At 45.0% G+C, this 17,848-nt stretch overlaps 1 protein-coding gene across 1 annotated transcript in view; it reads right to left on the bottom strand.

Moving 5' to 3' along the window:
- The window catches only part of LHFPL1 (LHFPL tetraspan subfamily member 1), a 41,016-nt gene extending 29,458 nt beyond the window's left edge, over nucleotides 1-11,558 (bottom strand). The window contains exons 1-2 of the mRNA XM_031675281.2: nucleotides 11,035-11,558; nucleotides 1,196-1,294 (exon numbers count right to left, since the gene is read on the bottom strand). Coding sequence (XP_031531141.1) covers nucleotides 1,196-1,294; nucleotides 11,035-11,485 — 550 coding nt within the window. The 5' untranslated portion in view covers nucleotides 11,486-11,558. The remainder of the gene's footprint in view (nucleotides 1-1,195; nucleotides 1,295-11,034) is intronic.
- Nucleotides 11,559-17,848: the final 6,290 nt, after the last annotated feature.

Below are 17,848 nucleotides of genomic sequence, written 5' to 3'. Positions count from 1 at the left end.
TTGCACATTCTTGTAAATATACTAAAAACCACTAATTGTACATTTAAAAGAGCAAATTTTATGGTATGTGAATTATATATCAGTAAAGCTGTTTTTTTAAGTAGAATGGTAAGTCTAACAATTAAGTAGGAGAAATGTGCTAAATCTTCAGCTTTCTCTACCCTGGCTAGCAGCACCAGTGGCTTGCTTCCTTTTTCTTCAGCACCTGCCCCCACGTATTTATTCATTCCTTCACCTATGACAGAATTATTATACTTACTAGTCGGTCCTGCACTGAGCCAGGAACACTGGACATTCAGGGTCTACATTTGTCACATATTCTATATAGCCCTTTCCTCATGTTATATTTGCACAGTAAACAACTCCTTCCTCCAAAAATGGGTCAGGTGAGACTCAAGAAAACAATCTGAAGCAACAGAGAGAAAAGGGAAGTATTGGATCATAAGCTATAGGGAATGGCTGGCCTCATTGTTCTAAAATCCTCTCTTACAATTGAGAATACTCAAGGAAACCTAGACATTTCCCCTCCTACTCTCTTCCATCATGGTAGGTCAGGAAATCTTCCAATTAGAGTCTAATTTATTCTAATTCACAATAGTGAACTTAAGCCATTCTCAGTGAGAGTTGGCAACCATAGAAGAGTCCAGAGCTACTTCGGTCACCCATTTTAATATCTAACACCTTTTGTTATTAACATGCCAGCAATAATGTAAAAATGCCAGTAACAATTCCCCAATATTTAAGCTAGGTTCCTAATGCTTGATGTAAAACAAATTACTTATTGTTATGTCCTCAGTGGAAAGTGAGAAGAGATACTGTTGATCCGTATTTGGGAAATGGTGCCTAGAAGGAAATACCAACAGGGACTAGGATTCATTCAGGGGATGGCAAATAAGTGGTCTCCAAGAATTTGAAATCCCTCCATAGATAGGGCTGCCCCAAACCATCACAGGGCTCTGGGTAAAAGTGCATAAAGGCTGTGGAGAGGCATAGTTAAAGAAGCAGAATTTATTTTCAACCCTTGTAAATTAGCAAGACCCCCTGAGTCTGACCAAGCCACCACTTCCCACAAACTGACATAGTGAGAAACTCGAGCAGGTACCACCAGGAAGCAGAGGTCCCTCCAAGAGGTAAAGCGCTTTGAAAAACAGTTTCCCAATGAACCATCACTTCCACCCTGCACAGGCCACCTTACCTAACTGAAATTGATTGGAGACATTCCCACATGTTTGCATTATCTCCGGGCTATTCCATCCTAAAGGGTATAATGCACAGCCTGAGCTTATCAGCAGTCCTGGAAAAAAAAAAGCATATACACAGGTAGAAAAAAAATATGATAGGTCTTCTGTCACCCCAACATTCCCTCTGGATTAGCTCAGCTTAAATTCTGCCTCCTCAACTCAGAGTTTACCTTTCCCCTTTTACCCTCAATGTCTCTGACACCACCAACTCAAAAGGATTTCTTTTCTGTGCCATAGGTGGTGAGTTGCAGTAGATAGTAGAGGGGACAAATCATAAACAAAGGGCATTACTGGGAATTGAGACAGGACAATGAATTTTTCACAGCCAAAATGCTTTTGGCAATGACTTAGCTGAGTTGGCCTCTCCACTCAGACTCCTTTTCTATCTTGGTCTGATTTACAAAGAATAACAAGGTAGAGACTGCTATTCTTTCCTACAAGTCAGCCTTTTCTAAGAGCCAGGTCAATCCCTACTCATTGATGGCAGGTCATGATTTCTGTAACTTGAGGTCAGCTGCCAGACTGAGCTCTGTGGAAAACATACACATTAGGTAGGTTTCTCCTGGCGAGCGGGGCACCATACTCCCTCCTCCAGAAACACTTCCTTCTTCTGAGAAATCATTCCAGCTGCACACTAAGCATTCCTACTTTCTTTGGCCTCCAATACCTTCCACTGTGCCCGTTGCATTCTCCATTTTGTTTAGGTCAGGGAAGCTCTTTGTGATCTTAGTGATAACCTTACTCTTCTGACCAGAGATACAAAGTCTGGGTCGGCTTGCTGACACTGCCGTTTAAGGACAACTGCCTCATCTACAGCTCTTGCTTACTGCCTAGGGTTGCATTTTATAACCTATGACACCCCTGTGCCTTTGACTGGAGTAAGCATTGGCGTCTGACACAAAAGCAACACAAAAGCCAATTCATTGGCTGGCCAGTAATAGGTGACATCATATCCTGCTCTGAAGAGATGAGCTGGGCCAGATCCTTGTTTCTGGAACTTTTAATCAAGATACATAGAGATGCTGAGCTAGTTAGCAGATGGAGCAGAAGTTAGGGAGAAAAAAAAAAACACACCAGGAGGCAGAATCAAATCTCTGTCAAGCTGAAGCCAACTTCAATCCAAAGTTATGAATAGACATCAATTCTGGGTAAGCTGAGCAAACTGATTGATTGGTAGAGGGAGAGAATTCAGTGGCATGAAGCAGATATAGCATGGAGGAAAACTCCATACTGCTCATGAAAGAGCCTTCCCAGTGGCTTTCTAGCTCCACTTTTCTTATGTTACAAAAAGCCCCCTTTTTGTTGGGAGAACTCAAGTGAGTCTCTGCTACTTATAACCCAGAGAGCCTAACTACAGGAACACTAGAGTTGAGTGCTGCACTGAAGGGCATGGGAAGGTCACGTGCCCCAAGTGTGGCTGCAGAAGCTGACACGTGAAACAGCGCCTCCGCGAAGCCCACGTTTGACCGACAGGCTGCTGCGGGGACCACTGCTCTCCCCTTTGCCTCTTTCCTCACTGAGGAAGATCCCGCATGCACGCGGAGAAGCCAATAAGCCCGCTTCGCCTTCAAATAAGCCCACTTTGCCTTCAGATGAATCCTTTCAGAAGAAGATTTCAAAGTAATTCTCTCAGCTTGTCTGCAGCATGGCAACCAGCTATTCTCAATACTCAAAGAGGCCAGAAAAAAAAATATATAAAAGGATCTAAAGAAATAGCAAGAAAGGTTTAAATAGGAAAACAGAGAGAACTTTCTGACAGCGAGAGAGGGTTTAGAAACTAAAAGAATGACCAATTAAGGTTAAACTTTCCGTTCAGTGGAATGCTTAAAATTAGAAGACATTCTTATCTGTCTCATAATCTTAAAGGAAATGAAACTTGTCGCTCAAAGACTTTTCTAGGCTCTGGAATTTATCCAGTGGCAATTGAATGACACTATTTTTTTTAACCACAGATAAACTGAAATTCTATGATATGAGGTTTGAGCCAGAGCACGTGAACCCAGAGCATGGCAATGGGTTAAGGACAAATTGGAAATGAAACGTCAGCCTTTTCCTGCTTTCAGTGCCTACCTTCAGAGAGAAGAGTTCATTAGAAGTGAGCTTTCCCACACAGACTAGGAAGAAAAGAACACAAGTTTCTAAAAAGAACAGCAGTTCTATTTTCCAACCTCCACATTCAGATCCCTGGGACTGGCATGAACTCTGACTTCTCAAGCAGGAAGTTATGCTGGCCAAGTGCCTTTCTTGATGTGGCAGGGGAACCTTCCATCTTCTTCGGCCCTTCCGTGACTTACACCTTACCTTACCGAGCAGCTCACGTCAGGGATTACCTTCTCCGGGAAACCTTTCTTCACGATCCCCACTGCCCACCCCCAGCCCCCCACCCCAGGTTAAGTTACATATTCCTTTCCTCTGTTCCAGTAGCACCCTGTGCTTGCTCCTGCGATTAAAACATCCTGTGATATGTATCTTTCACAACTGTTTGTTCTCTGCTTCTCTTATAAAAAAGGGCGTTCCTTGAAAGGAGGGGCCATATTTAGCCTCAGCTATATATGCTTGGTACCTGGTATGTCATAAGTGCTTAGTAAATGCACCTGTTTCAGAGTATGCTCTGCCTACCTAAGAGACGGCTTCCTTCACCTCCGCTACCCAAGGGGGAAGCCTTCTGAAGGGATCGCTATGGTAGGGATGGGGGATCATCCTTAACACCTGATACAGCCATAGCATTTTGGAGAAGGAAGGTCTTTGAAGATTACCTGTTACTTCCAATCCCTCCACATTAGAGGTGTGGATTTTGAGACCCAGAGAGGGAAAGCAATTTACCCAAGGTCACATAACCAATTGGGGGCAACATTTTTCCTCACTAATCAGAGAGATCCTTAGAAGTTCTGTCCTTCTAGAGACAGGTGTCCAGAAATGACCATCTTTTGGCAACGATATCTCTAGCAGGCATTAGGAGCCTTGTAGGCGTTAGATCTAGAGAGACAGCATGTGATGGCTTAAATGAACGATACTGTATTATATGCCTGAAAGCTACTAAGAGGCTAGATCTTAAATGTTCTCACCACAAAATAATAATGTGAGGTGATGAACGTGTTATCTAACCTTATTGTGGTCATGATTTCATAATAAATAGTGTATCAAATCATCATGGTGGACACCTTACACTTACACAATGTTATATGTCAATTATATTTCAATGAAGCTGGGAAAAAAATAGAGATTAATTCTGTAGTCAGTTTAGACCTAAGTTCAAATTCCAGCTCTGTCACCTAGAGGCTGTGTGACCTTAGGCAAGTTACTTAATTTCTCTGTGCGTCAGTCACCTTATTTTTAAAGTGGGAATAATAGTAGTCTATCTTACAGGGCTGTTTCAAGAAGTAAAACTCATAAATGCCTGGCACATAGAAAGTGCTCCCCAAAGATTTATTATTATTATTAAACAGCAACCTCTCCCTCTGGCTCCTCTCAGTTTCCATCTATCTTCTCCATGCTAATTTTTTTCTCACCTTTTTGTCCTCATTACAAACAGCTGAAAAGCCAAAAGCTGGACAGGGCTTGATTTAAAAGCCACCTGGTTGAAGCTGTTATCTTGCAATTTTTTCACAGGCACCAGGCCAGAGACCAGGACTCTCTGCCAGGCACGTGTTCTGCCCCAGTGCATGTAGCTTCACCCTCTGCCCAGCCTGCCCTACCACCCCTCCTATCCCCCATCCTCCCTCTTGCCTTTTAGCCTGGCGCACACAGAAGGTTGTAAATATGCTTCATGGAGACATTGAACTTGTAACTGACAGAGGATTCTATTATATTTGATCATAGATGGATAAAGATGTCCTGGGAGGCATTTTTTTTAATGAAGTCATGGGATAATTTCGCCTTAATTATATTTTTCCCAACAGTTCTTATCAATTTCAGATTGTGAAGATGTACTTCAAATAGTAACACAGAAGTCATTTTCCAGTGCCAGGCCCTGCCACCTACTGGAAGACTGGGGATTTATTTAAAATGTAGGTTCCTGAGCCTCGCACACAGGTGTTTGATTCAGTAACTCTGGCCTAGCAATATGCATTTCAAAAGCACCCTAGTGATGCTAATGCATCTGGTCCTAGCACCAACACTTAAAAACACCACTAAAAATAGTAAAAGCAGGAGTTCTGATGGCAGAGAAAACTAGTTTAAATCCCAGCCCTACCAGGTATGAGCTGTAGCCCTGGCTCCCATACCTCTACATGCCATTGCTAACTCCGAGCTTAACTGCCCCTCCAGCCACAACCCCCCTTGGAAAAGGCTGTCGCAACTGCATCTGCTCAGCTGGGTACTTTCCTATTCTCACCTGCCTCTAGAAAGGGAAAGCCCTTCAGATTGTGTTACCATCCTTACCTCTCATTGCATATGTGCAGGTGACCGCTGGGCTGCCGTCTTGTTTCCCTTCCTCAGCTGCTCCTTCCACAAGAAGCCCCTGTCGCAGAGTGTACCAAGTGTCCTCCCCAAACATGGTTGCTATAGATTTGATTCATTGCTCTGCCCAAGCAGAGGCCTGGAGGTGGACATTTCACTTGGCTTCAGCCCTTGCGGCAACCTCAGCGCCAATACAAGCCTTGGGCACACACTCTTGGACAGACCTCAGAACCCTCCCTGCAACCAGATCCTAGCTGCCCTCAGTCGTCCCCTGCTGCCAGCATTACTACTTCCCCATACCTCAACAGCTGTGGGAGCCCCTCCCAGCTGCGCATTCTCAAATAGGTAGATGCCTGATCTTTGTCTTGGGGTAAAGAAAGCCTCCTCAACTGGGTGTTATCAACCCCCTGTGCCCACCCCGTCAGTACAACTGTTGAGTGGGCAGACATTGTGTTACACTTCGTGCCCCATTCCCAAACGTCTGTCCAAATACGGTCATTTGGTAGTTCCAATTCACTGCCCTGAGCAGAAGCCTAGTGTGGGTTAATTTGTTATTAATTGGCTCAATGTATTGCTCTTGCAACAACTCTAACACAATCATAGTGGAAAATGTATGTCTGCCCTCCAGCTGTATCTCAGCTGTGCCTTCCCAGGGAACTCCCCCACACCCCTCTCTCATTCATTTGACGCATATTCTCTCTCAGAGTTATGAGGCACTTCACTCCTGCTAGAGATTTCTAAAGTAGATCAGAGGAGGCTTCCCAGAGAGGCTGCATTTGACCTGGCCTTTGAGAGAAAGACAGACATTTACAGGCAGAGATGGAAGAAAAGGGAACTCCAGGAAAAAAAGAAACAGCCTGAACAAAACTGAGCAGAGGTTCTTAAACGTTAATTTGTACTGGAACCACGTTGCGGAAAGAGAATTAACAAATCCAAGACAGTAGTTACTTTTGCTGTGGAGACCAGGAAATATGAGTAGGGTATGAAGGAGACCTCAATTACATTGGTGATAGTCTATTTCTTAAGCCACGTGGTGCATATATCTGAAATATGTCACACTATCCTTTCAAAAATAAATCAGCCTTAGAGGCTGTGTAAAATGCAGAGTGCCAGGCGTCCATTCTGATTGAGCAGACTTAGAAAGGCACTAAGGAATCTGCATTAACAAGCAACTCAGGACATTCTTATACCAGTGCTTCATGGGCCACTCCGAAAAACACTGTGGCAGCATTTCTTCTCCCAAGGGAGAAAGAAAAATTGATACACCAGTGCGCACAACCCAGGGCTGAGAGTCAGAAGCCCTGGACCATATTCTCTGCTCTGCTCCAAATTTGCTACAGGAGTCTTTGCTAGTAGGTTAACTTTTTAAAATACCACTTCCCAAACAGAAAGCCACTTTTATAATCCTTGTTATGCATGGTAAGGATAATTAAATGATGCCTGGCGAAACTTTGGAAGACTTTCTAGGAAATGCATGGTTTCCAGGGAAGATAATGGTTTTTGGAAAACAGCACCCTTTCCTTGAATCAGGTTCTCAGCAATCTGTCTCCGATGGCAATTTTCCTTCAGCTTGAAGCACACAGCATTAGGACAGTCCATGGAGAAAAACATTCGTGCCTGTCTGGGTGTGTGGAATTCTATCTTTTTAACCTGCCCCCAGCCCCTCCAAAAAAGCCCAGGGTGGTGATTCTCGCTTGGGTTGGGGGAAGGGAACACAGCATACACATCAGTCACTGGGGGAGATTCTTCAAAACACGCAGACTCCCACCTGTTGCTGTGTATATCAGTGTGGGAAAGAGGACTGAAGAGTCGGGGAGTCCACGTTTTTTTTAAGCACTCCAGGTGATTCTGATACATTCCCTGCTCTGGAAAGATTCTTGGCTTCCCTCAAGTAACCCGATCCAAGATCTTACACATTTTCCTGCCAAGAGTCCCTTATATTTACTTGTCACCTATTTCTTCTTTGGTGAGCTCTCCCTGAAGGTAGAGAGTAGGTCACAAGCATCTTACATATGTGTACACAGGGGGATGTAAACAATGACCTTGCTGTCAGGGACTGGGGGCCGGCTGGTTGGAAACCTCAACATCCCCAGGGTTGGAATAATCTCCTGGCCAGATGTTTCCTTCACTGGTTGGAGCAGGGCACGAAGGTCCCAGTGGAAGGCTCTCTGGACCCTACATTTGTCCAGCTGGATCAGCTGCAGGTGGAGCAAATGGGACCCAAGGGCCCCATCAGGTCACCTTGCTGAGTATGACTCAGGCCAGCAGCTCTTTATTTCTTCCTGTCTCTCCCACTTCCCACCGCTCATCTCTGTGGGCAGCCGCCAAACTGGGGAACAAAAGTCAGGCAGGGGGAGGGAGTAGTTCTTAATGGATACTCCATCTCTTCAGCGGTTTGGGGTCTGGCAGAGATAAACCGGACCTGAAACAAATTGGCTCCTCCCCCTGATGTATTTTGGTTAATGCACTAGCTGCCGAGAAGCAGCCAGGCCTGGAGCAACAAAATCAATTTCCTTCAGCTGAACAAGCTTAAACTTAACCCCCACAGCTCTTTCTCTTATGTCTCTTATTCATGGGGCTCAAAACGCTGTTCAGGCTTGGCTTCCTGCTGCTAGCAGAGCCCGTCCCTGAGGGGTCAGACCCACAGATCTTTGAAGAGCCTTGGATAATGGTCGTGTGCCAAGGGGCTCCTAGAAAATATGATACATTTAAGCAGCCTTCGCCATTCCTTAACATCTGATATAACCTTGACAGGCCCCAGTTTCTAAAAAGGATGTGGGAATGATTCTTAGTTGGCTCGTGTTACAGATGGGGAAACGGTGTAAATTTAGCAACCTGTTCAATATCATTCCCTTGCCCAGGGATAAACCTTGGAGCACACCTTGGATCTTGACTCTTTTCATGACAACTGTCAAATGGCATTTTATTCTTGAACTTGAAAGACCCTCATCTAAGTGTAAACACTGTGACCATGTTCCTAGAAGCAGGGGTCAATGGGAAACATAGAACGGCAGAATCATATGAGATGGAAATGATACTGATGTTTCCACCGCCTCTGTATGACACCTGCCACTCAGCCAAAGTTCTTCCCCACTCACTTCACGAGTGTCTAGATCTCCATTACCTATCCACATCTCCCTGCAACAATTTCCTCTGAGTTTCTGGACCAAGCAGGCAAGATCAACCAAAACATATTATATGGAGAACCACAAGGGTTTTGCGAAAGTCTCAGTCAAACCCAAGATAGGAAGCAAGGTGGGAGGAGGAGCCACTGTTAATGCCTGGAGTCTGATGGAGGCTGTTGCTAGTGGCCTTCTGATTCCTACCAGTTAGCCCCTCCTCACTCTCTGTTGGAAACTCTTAGAAAAGCAAGTGAGGCTAAGTTGTCACTCAGGTCAGAACTCAGGGTGCTAATAACCCTTGAATGGAAACCTGGGCAAAAAAAAAAAAAAAAGGAAAAGATGTGAATTAACCCAGCTCTCACATGATCAACTTATCCCAAAATACACTACACATTTCTTTAGCCATACATTCATTCTTTCTACAGTTACTGAATATCTGCTCTGTGCCAGGCACTGAGCTGGGCTCTGGGGCGATAAATATGAATTGCAAGGAGCACCCTTTCTCTTGCCAGGCAAGTGTCACTTCCTGAAATAAGATGCCCAAAGAAGTGCTGAGGTAGCTATAGGATGCCCAAGAATACAGATGAAAGATGAGCCCACTTAGGGTTCATTTCTGATATCTGTGGAGTCCCCAAAGGGGGACAGAGTCATTGGCTTAGACCAATCTTAGTAACTGGTTCTGTACTACAGTTTTCAAGGGGAAGAAAGAAATTAATCCAACGACTTTCCAGTGTGGCCCAACAATCATTAACAGCTAAAGAGTAGAAAAATTCAGAGATAAAGGAGGCTAGAAAGTTTATTCAAATTTAAATGTTTACAATGAGCCTGAGGAAAGAGGAAAACAGAAAACAACACCTTAACTGATACAACAAAGAGAATCTGGTGCTTTTCATAAGAAGGCCAGGAAACTATGATACCTTAGCTCAGGGTTTCTCAACCTTGGCACTATTGACATTTGGGGCCAGATACTTCTTCATTTTGGGGAGTGGGCAGCTGTCTTGTTCTTAGGCACTGTGGAATAGTAAACAGCATCCCTCACCTTTACCCACTGGATGTCAGTAGCACCTTCCCCAACTTGTGATAACCAAAAATGTCTCAAAGACATTACCAAATGTTCCCCGGCAGGGGGAGGGGGTATACATGAAAAATCAGCCCCTGTTGAGCAGCACTGTTTTAGCTCATCACTACCATCTCACCTCAGGCCACCTGAATGCAGTCATTGGAGAGAAGAAAGAAAATTAGAATCTGGGTTATCTGGCCAATGAATAAATTCAAGAAAAGAAGGAGAGGGAACACGAGAGAGGTCACTGTCATTTGCTTACAGCGATGGGGCAATTTAGTGAAAGAGCCAGAGTGGGATCTAAGTTTCCTGGCTCCAGTTGCCCACACTGTGCTGCTAATGGAGATGACAGTGACAGTGAATAATGATCCTAAAGCTTCATGAGCAACAACAAACTTCAGCAATAGGTTCTACTGGCGCTTTTTCCCAGTGCTTCATCCAGGTGTAAAAAATTGCTAACATATTTGCTTGTTCTTCTCATACAGTTCAAATTAAACTTTCCCATTGCCTTCCTACAGTCTGCCATTTTTGCATTTTGCTCTTTCCTAGCCAATCCACACACTGCCAGCACCCCAGATCTCCTGCACTAAATTTAGAGGGAGCCTTAATGAGGGAAAAGATAAATGGGTAAGTCAGCGCTATAAGAAATCTGAATAGACTATTAATGGCTAGCAGACAGGGTTAGCCTTAGATGTAGGCCAAATAATCATTATCTACAGTCTGTTTGGTACCCAGGATTTCACCATTAGAGATCTATTTTTTTGGTGAAGATTGTACATTAAACTCTTGTTAGTAATTAGCACCTGTGTATTTGTGTTTATCAGCTCGCTATCCTCTGAGATAACTACCAGAGATCAGGGTTCTTAGAGATCAAGATGATTTTGGAGCAATAATACTAGAGTATAAGTTGCTGTCCCTGGAAAGCAGACCTGAATAATAAATGGGCACCCTGCAGGCAAAAGAAGGTGATGAACATGGAGGCTAAAGAACAGATATCAACTCTGCTGACTAGTCAACCTTGCTGTGACTGAAACCATGTAGAATGTACTTTGGGGAGTCCTAGACTAGATGTTTCAAAGGAGCCCCCATTCACAGCCATAGAGTTGGACAAAGAGGAGAAGCCGACAGTGGATTTCCCCATAAGGCAACACGCCCACTCCCCCCACCCCTGCCAGGCTCCCCAACCTACCCAATCCCAGCAACACAGTCTTACCTCCCACGAACTGTGCGGCTCCCATGCAACGTCCCATCATTCTGGAGATGAGCTCCTCCATGCAGCAGCCCAGGACAGCAGCCAGTGCCACCAGGAGCAGCAGAGCACAGCCGGCACCCGTCACTACCGTGCACATCTGCCAGGCCAGGCTTGGGATGGCACTGAAGCTGGCATAGCGCCCACACTCTTCCACCATGATCAGACTCTGCCCCTCTCCCCTCACAGGGTAGTTGCACCTCCGGAATGTGCTGAATGACACTGGCTTCCCCAGCTGGGATCCAAAGAGCCAGTAAGGCAGGAAGTAACTGGTAGAACTGGCCACAGCAGTAACAAGGGACAGGAAGGCCCAGAGGGTCCCCACCAGGGTCAGGCTGCTCCTCATGGTCCCAGGTTTCTCTGCAGGGATGGGGAGATGAGTTGGGTCACAGCACCAAATGTAGAAAGTTATCATGTAGGTTTCATCAGCCTATTTTTCATCTGGCTGGCCAGTCCTGGGGCTCACTTATGTGCTACTTGGCCCTTGCTTCGGGATAAGATTATTCTCTCAGGGACCATTTGGGCCCCTATGGGATTCTGCTTTCCAGCACTTTTCCCATCTTCCCTTCCTTCCACCTGATTCAGAGTTCTATGGTTTCTAGGCTGCAGTGGAAAAAACAGAGAGCTGAATTAGGAACTGTTCTTCCCACTCAAATGCAGCCTGATCAGGCAGCTTTTAGCTCATGCAGTAAGTGGCAGGAGGGGTGCCTAAATGAAACCAAGCCTGCCCAGAGAGCCTGCTGCTTCTGGTGGAATGGCCTTGCTGACCTGGAGGCCTGGAAAGAGGCAATATCTCAAGAGGGTCAAGAACCAAGTGGTTTGCAAAAAGTGAAGGAAGGAGGAAATCACCTGAGAGGGTCTGCCCCTGCTACAGGGGAGAAGAGGGAAGGAGAGCTCACCATGGAGTTACGGGATATGCCCACTTGACCTAGGCAAGGTGTCCAAGAGAGCATCAATATGGGCTTTTCACAGTAATGCATCAGCTAGGTTGAAGTAGGTAAATAAAATAAGGAGTGCCTAGTCTCACAGCCTTTGTTTATCACGGAGACAGCACTGTTCAGCCACTTTTCCCCCAAATCAAAATGGGAGGCAGCTTTCCAACCAGTGAGGATGGTCTAATGCTAGGCTGTCTACTAAAAAAACCTGATCCTTTGCTGAATGTAGTCAAGAAAGCTTCTCATCTTTTCTGAAATGGATCAGGTACCCCTGCCTGGCAGCAGGAACATATATCTATAGCTCTAAGGGCCTTTCAAGGTGCCTTTTGGAACAAATCTCAGATTCAAGACCCTGAGAGTCTTTTCAGATCTAATCTCCTCAGCCCAGCTCACAAATGGTTTTCACAGACCCCTCTGTCAAAAATCAACCACTTCCCTCCCAACGCCATTAATCTGCCATTGCTTTCTGGCCTGTTTCTCAATTAGGGCAGCCAGAGACCACACTGCAGCTCGATGACAGCACTGTGAACGGCTCCAGCAAGCAGATGGTGGGGTATGTTTCAGAAACTTCTCCATGATTCATCACCATTATTTAAAGCTAACAGGTGCTGGGATGGGGGTCCAGCAGTGGGGGTCCCAAGACAAGGGAAGTGCAGGAGCTGGCTGCCTGGGGTCACCACATAGCCAGGTTAGGACATTGTCAGGAGCAAGCAGCGGTTGGTGGTACTCAGGGTCTCAGGGACCTTGCCTGGTCATGAGCTCTGTCACAACCTTCATCAAACAGTGCCTGGCACAGAGTAGGCACTGCAATTCACGTTTGTTTAGTGAACCCCATTTTATAGAAGCATCCAATTTCCCGGCTGGCAGGGACCTTAATGAATCACCTAAATCCACCTTCTTGTTTTACATATGGTGGAGTACCGCCCAGTAAAGGGGAAAAAGATTTCCCCCAAGTCACTGGAATAAGAAACCCAGTCTGCAGATTCCTAGGCCAGTACTTCTCCACCACACCGTGCTAACCACCCCGCCCCATCACTTTACAGATGGGAATCCAGAGAGGAAATGATTTACCCAAGGGGTAAAGAACTAGTGAAGCACACTGGCCGGCCCAGAGCCCAGTTAATTGATTCTTAGTATAATGCTCTTTTCTCGCTCCACCACAATTCCCCTCCTGATACACATGTATTGTGAGCTCTGTGTTTTGTGCCGGAAGGGAGCAGAGATCATAAATTGCAGGTGCTTGCTTTGGAACGTTAGGGCTTGGGAAGCAAGTGCCCTGAGCTGGGCCCCAGGGAATGAGGCTTTGTGCATGAGAGTGGGGGGAATGAGAGAAAGATGTGATGAGGGATTGAAAGCCAACAGGAGGAGAAGTGGAACTAGTTTTGAGTAATTGCTGCTAGAAAGCAGGTACGCTGGGCCACAATGAGGTAATGCCTCTGCTTGCTATATTAGAGCGTGTAAGATTATGAAAAGTGCAAGCAGCCCTCTTTTGTGAATTCAGTTCCTGGTGAAGAAGCCCAGGTCAGGGTCGGAGGAAACAAGCTGATAAACAGCTATTGGCTGCACCATCATCTTCCCTTCCAAGTCCATTGTTTCACGTGCTCTGCCCAACAATCTTCTGGGGTTGCTAAGAAAGGTAGTACCCCCAGTTTAAAAGTGCACAAATTGAGGGTGAGAAAGCTAAGCGACTTGCCCAGGACCTTGTGATTCAATGGCAGGGCCATTATTTCCCACTTCTCCTCCACCTGCAATCTTCCCCCATATTCTTCACCATCCCAACAGTATTCCCATGAAAAGCCTCCATGGTTTCCCAGCCAGGATTTCAAAAACTATTTAAGGCTGGCAAAAGAATTACAGGGGAAGGACTGGGAAGGCAGGAGGAAGGCCACTTTGTCTAAGCAGCCTGTAACCAGCAGGACAAGGGCGTGGGCTGTTTCAAGTTTGTAGTCAGAACAAACCCCATGTATCCCCTGCGAACATCATCACCTTGAGATCAAAAGTCCCAGGATGACAGCCAGAAGGGCAGAGAACTTAAGGCAGAGGAAGGGACTGCGTCAGTGAGTGGTGCCTAGACTATACTAAAATAAGGGGAGGACTTCTGACATCAAGTTAGCATCATCTGTGACAAATCAGGCTGTTTGAAAAACTACAAGACTACCAACCACTATTACTGTAATTCGATTCTAAAAAACGGCATTTTGAAGCCAAGCTGTAGGAAGGCAGAATCACAAAATTCAGTTTAAATTAAATATGTTGTGCTTTCAAAAAGCTCATTGGCTCTCAGAATTTAAATTAAATATTTTCAAAGTCAGGAAAAAACTCACTGTCCTTATTTCACTTAGGACTAGGATGTCCAGCCGTGCTAGTTCACTTGGGACTGAGGGGTTTCCTGGGCTGTGGGACTATCAGGGCTAAAACTAGGGAAGTCCCAAACTTGGACAAGTTAGTCACCCTATTTAGGACTAGAGGTGTGCTGAGTCAGCACCACCCACAAATAGCAGGTTGAGAATCACCGCCACAGATAATTTTCTAATGGTCTCTCTCCAGGACTCAAACAATATGAAGTTAAAAGTGGCCATGAAATTGAAGACAATGGCGAGATGAGATCTTTATATTTTGAATGCAAACCATTCTGAATCATAGGCTTGACCTCATACAATCAAGAAAGAGATTGCAGAGATCCAAATATTTTCTGAGCACAAAATAAGCCCCAGCCTAGCTTTTCCTGGAGCTGGATATGGAGGCACCGGGCCGCGTGGAGTCTGCATGCACATTGCTACATGTTCACCTGAGTCGGACAAGGGAGTGCATTTAAGCAAGTGTTCTTAGTTACTGCATCACCTGATAGCCCTCCAAAGCAATCCGGGTTCATTCCCAGGAGCTAGCCAAATCTCTTTATATTCACATAAACAAAAGTCGCACACGGTTGTACACTTCATCCAACTTTAATCTGCTTGAGTATTTCATGTAACAAGAGCTTTGTTTCCCTGTCCTGGAACATCCAGCCACACAGCCCACACTGGATTTAAGAAACCAAGGACTCACCCTGGTGCTCCTGCAAAGTGATCCGGTAACCAGGTACTGATAAGATTGCTATTGACTCTCTCTTTTTAGTGGTCACATGGTCCCTCATCCCTTAATTGTTTCATCTCCTAAATGGGTTACATGCTTCTTCCTGAGGGTGGCTGTATGAGAGGCAGTGAGTGTGGATAGAAAGTTGTAACAAGCAGGGTAGAGACATGAGGTCTGTCCTAAATTCGCTGTTCTTATTAAAGGCTAGTGGTGAAGATACGGTAGTCATTCTAACACAGACTCATGGATAGAGCCCACTTCATCCTACGAGATGCAGGAAACCCACCTAAGCTGTACATGACAAACGGTTACCTATATTGCTTTTAAAGAACTTTAGAGGACTCTACAGTTTTTCTCAGTAGCTTGACAATCCTCACTGTCGAGAAATCACTTATGTCTCATTTTCAACCTTTTTCTGCTGCAACTTAAGGCCATTTCTTTTGGTTGGGTCCTCTTGGCCACGGTCCTCCAGATGAGAGCCCTTCACCAACTCACATTAACTCAGATTGCTGGTAGCTTCCCTTTAGACTTTTTCTCCGCAAATGAGCACTTGACCTCTCCCTGTGGTGTCTCACTGCCAAGCTTGTAATCATTTCTTCTCACATTTTCACTCCCATGTGTACCTACTCATATGTGGGCACTTACTTAGTATCAATGAAACTGAAAACATTGCTCTTATATTTTTCTTGGTGGAGAAAAACACACCAAAATTCTTCCAATACCTTACATCCTCCCCAGTCCCCACAGAAAAAACCCTCAAATCTTTTTGTTCCCACTTGAGCTTTTCATACAACTTCTGAGTCAAGGCCAGCATTACCTTACCGAGGCTAACAGGGTCCAGGCAAAGCAGCCAGCGAGTTAATGACCAGAAAACGAAGTAGTCTGAAAGGAAGTCTCTGACTTGCAGCCACTAAGGAAAATGTGGCCGCAACATTCCTGGCTTTGGACTGGTTTGCGAAGAGCAGCTTTGTTGGGATGGGTGTTGAAAAAGGAATGTGAATGGGACTCCTTGTATCACACTGGGTATATAAGCAGCCTGACCATTCTAGATCCTTCTGCTTCAGACTCAGCCACAAAAAGAACCTACTACCACTTCCCAAAGGTTTCTCTCCTTATTTTCTGCCACATGCATCCCCCAGAAGTTTCTCCTTCTCTGTATATCTCCACAACTAGAGTTGCTCCAGGTTCTTCTGTGCCTGAAGTCATCTCACAATTTAGCTATTCCCAGGGCTTTGTCTCCCATTTGTGTCTTGGTGACTTGAAGAAGACCTCACTTTTTGTAAGCTTACTGAGCTATAATTGATATACGAAAACTTGCATACATTTAATGCGTATATCTCAATGAGTCTGGGCGTATGCCCACATCTGTAATACCATCACCACAGCCAAGATCCTAAACATATTCATAACCTTCAAAAAGTTCCTTGTATTGTTTTGTGGGTTTGTGTGCATATTAAGAACACTTAACATGAGATCTAGCCTCATAATGTATTTTACAGTGCACAACACCGTTTGTTAACTGTAGGCACTGAGTTGTACAGAAGATCTTTAGAAGTTATTCATCTAGCATAACTGAAACTTCATACCTCTTGAGCAACAACTCCTCATTCCCCCTCCCTCCAGCCTCTAGCAAACACCATTTTACTCTATGTTTAAGAAGACCTCACGTTTGGACTCAGTCTTGTCTTTCAAATCCTCACCTTTCTTGCTTGCTGATCATCTTTCTAAGCCTTCTCCCTCCTTCCATCCTCTTTTAGTCTGGAGTAGAAAGACTAGCAAAACCAGCTGTGTTGGGTTTGTTTATTTCTTTATTTGCATCTCTCCATCCTGAGGTGGAAATGCTCACAAGCAGATAAGGCTGTAGGAGGCAGGAAGCCAGAGAGTAAATGGAGGGAGAGGATCCACCGAATCATCAACAACCTAGAAGGTCAATTCTAAATAATGAAGCTGGCCATGCAGAGACAGAGAGAGTCCAGAAAAAGAACCTCCAGGTCAAGTCCTGGGCTATTCCCTTTCTCCAGAGTTTGAGGTTAGAAAATTGGGAATTGCAATGATTTCTCTAAATTTCATATGAACTTCTCCCTTCTTTGTTAAAAAAAAAATGCTGCTCACTGAGCTCCCCATCTGTCTTCTGCTTTGGAAACTGACGTGTCAATTAGAGATCTTCATCTCAGTTCTTATTCCAGCTGGACAGGTGCCACTACCTTCAGTGATCAATTGATTGGCTAGGAATCCTATCTCACACCCTCCACCAGTTAGGAACTACTCTTACCAGCCTGCTCTGGCAAGACACTGTTAAGTCCTATCAACAATGGACTAACTTGTAGGTGAGCATATAGCTCAGTGGTAAAGTGTCCTGGGTTCAGTCCCCTGTATGTCCATTAAAAAAAATAAGTAATTGCCTTCCCCCCCAAAATAAAAATAAATTAACAACAACAACAACAACAACAACAAAAACAATGAACTAACTGGTAAAGCATTTCCTCACATCTTTAGGTTCATAGCCCAGTAGTCCTTCTAGCCATGGCCTCAATAGTGAACAAAATGCCGGGTCCACAGCCGACCTCCTCCATTTAGTGATCTGGCCAGTGTAGGAGGAGAGTGGACTGAATGCTTCTCCAACCACCTCATCAGACATGAGAGGCAACCTGGCATATTAAGAGTGTTTCTCCAAATGGCGTCGCTAACCCCTCTGCATCAGCATCGCCTTCAGTGCTTATTCAAAACACAGACTATGACATCCTTTTAGGATTAACGGAATTCAAATTTCT

This window comes from Vicugna pacos, chromosome X (genome assembly GCF_048564905.1).
Source record: "Vicugna pacos chromosome X, VicPac4, whole genome shotgun sequence".
NCBI classification, from domain to species: Eukaryota; Metazoa; Chordata; class Mammalia; order Artiodactyla; family Camelidae; genus Vicugna; species Vicugna pacos.
The sequence above is the reverse complement of the archived record's forward strand: the minus strand, read 5'-3'. Positions and strand labels throughout refer to the sequence as shown.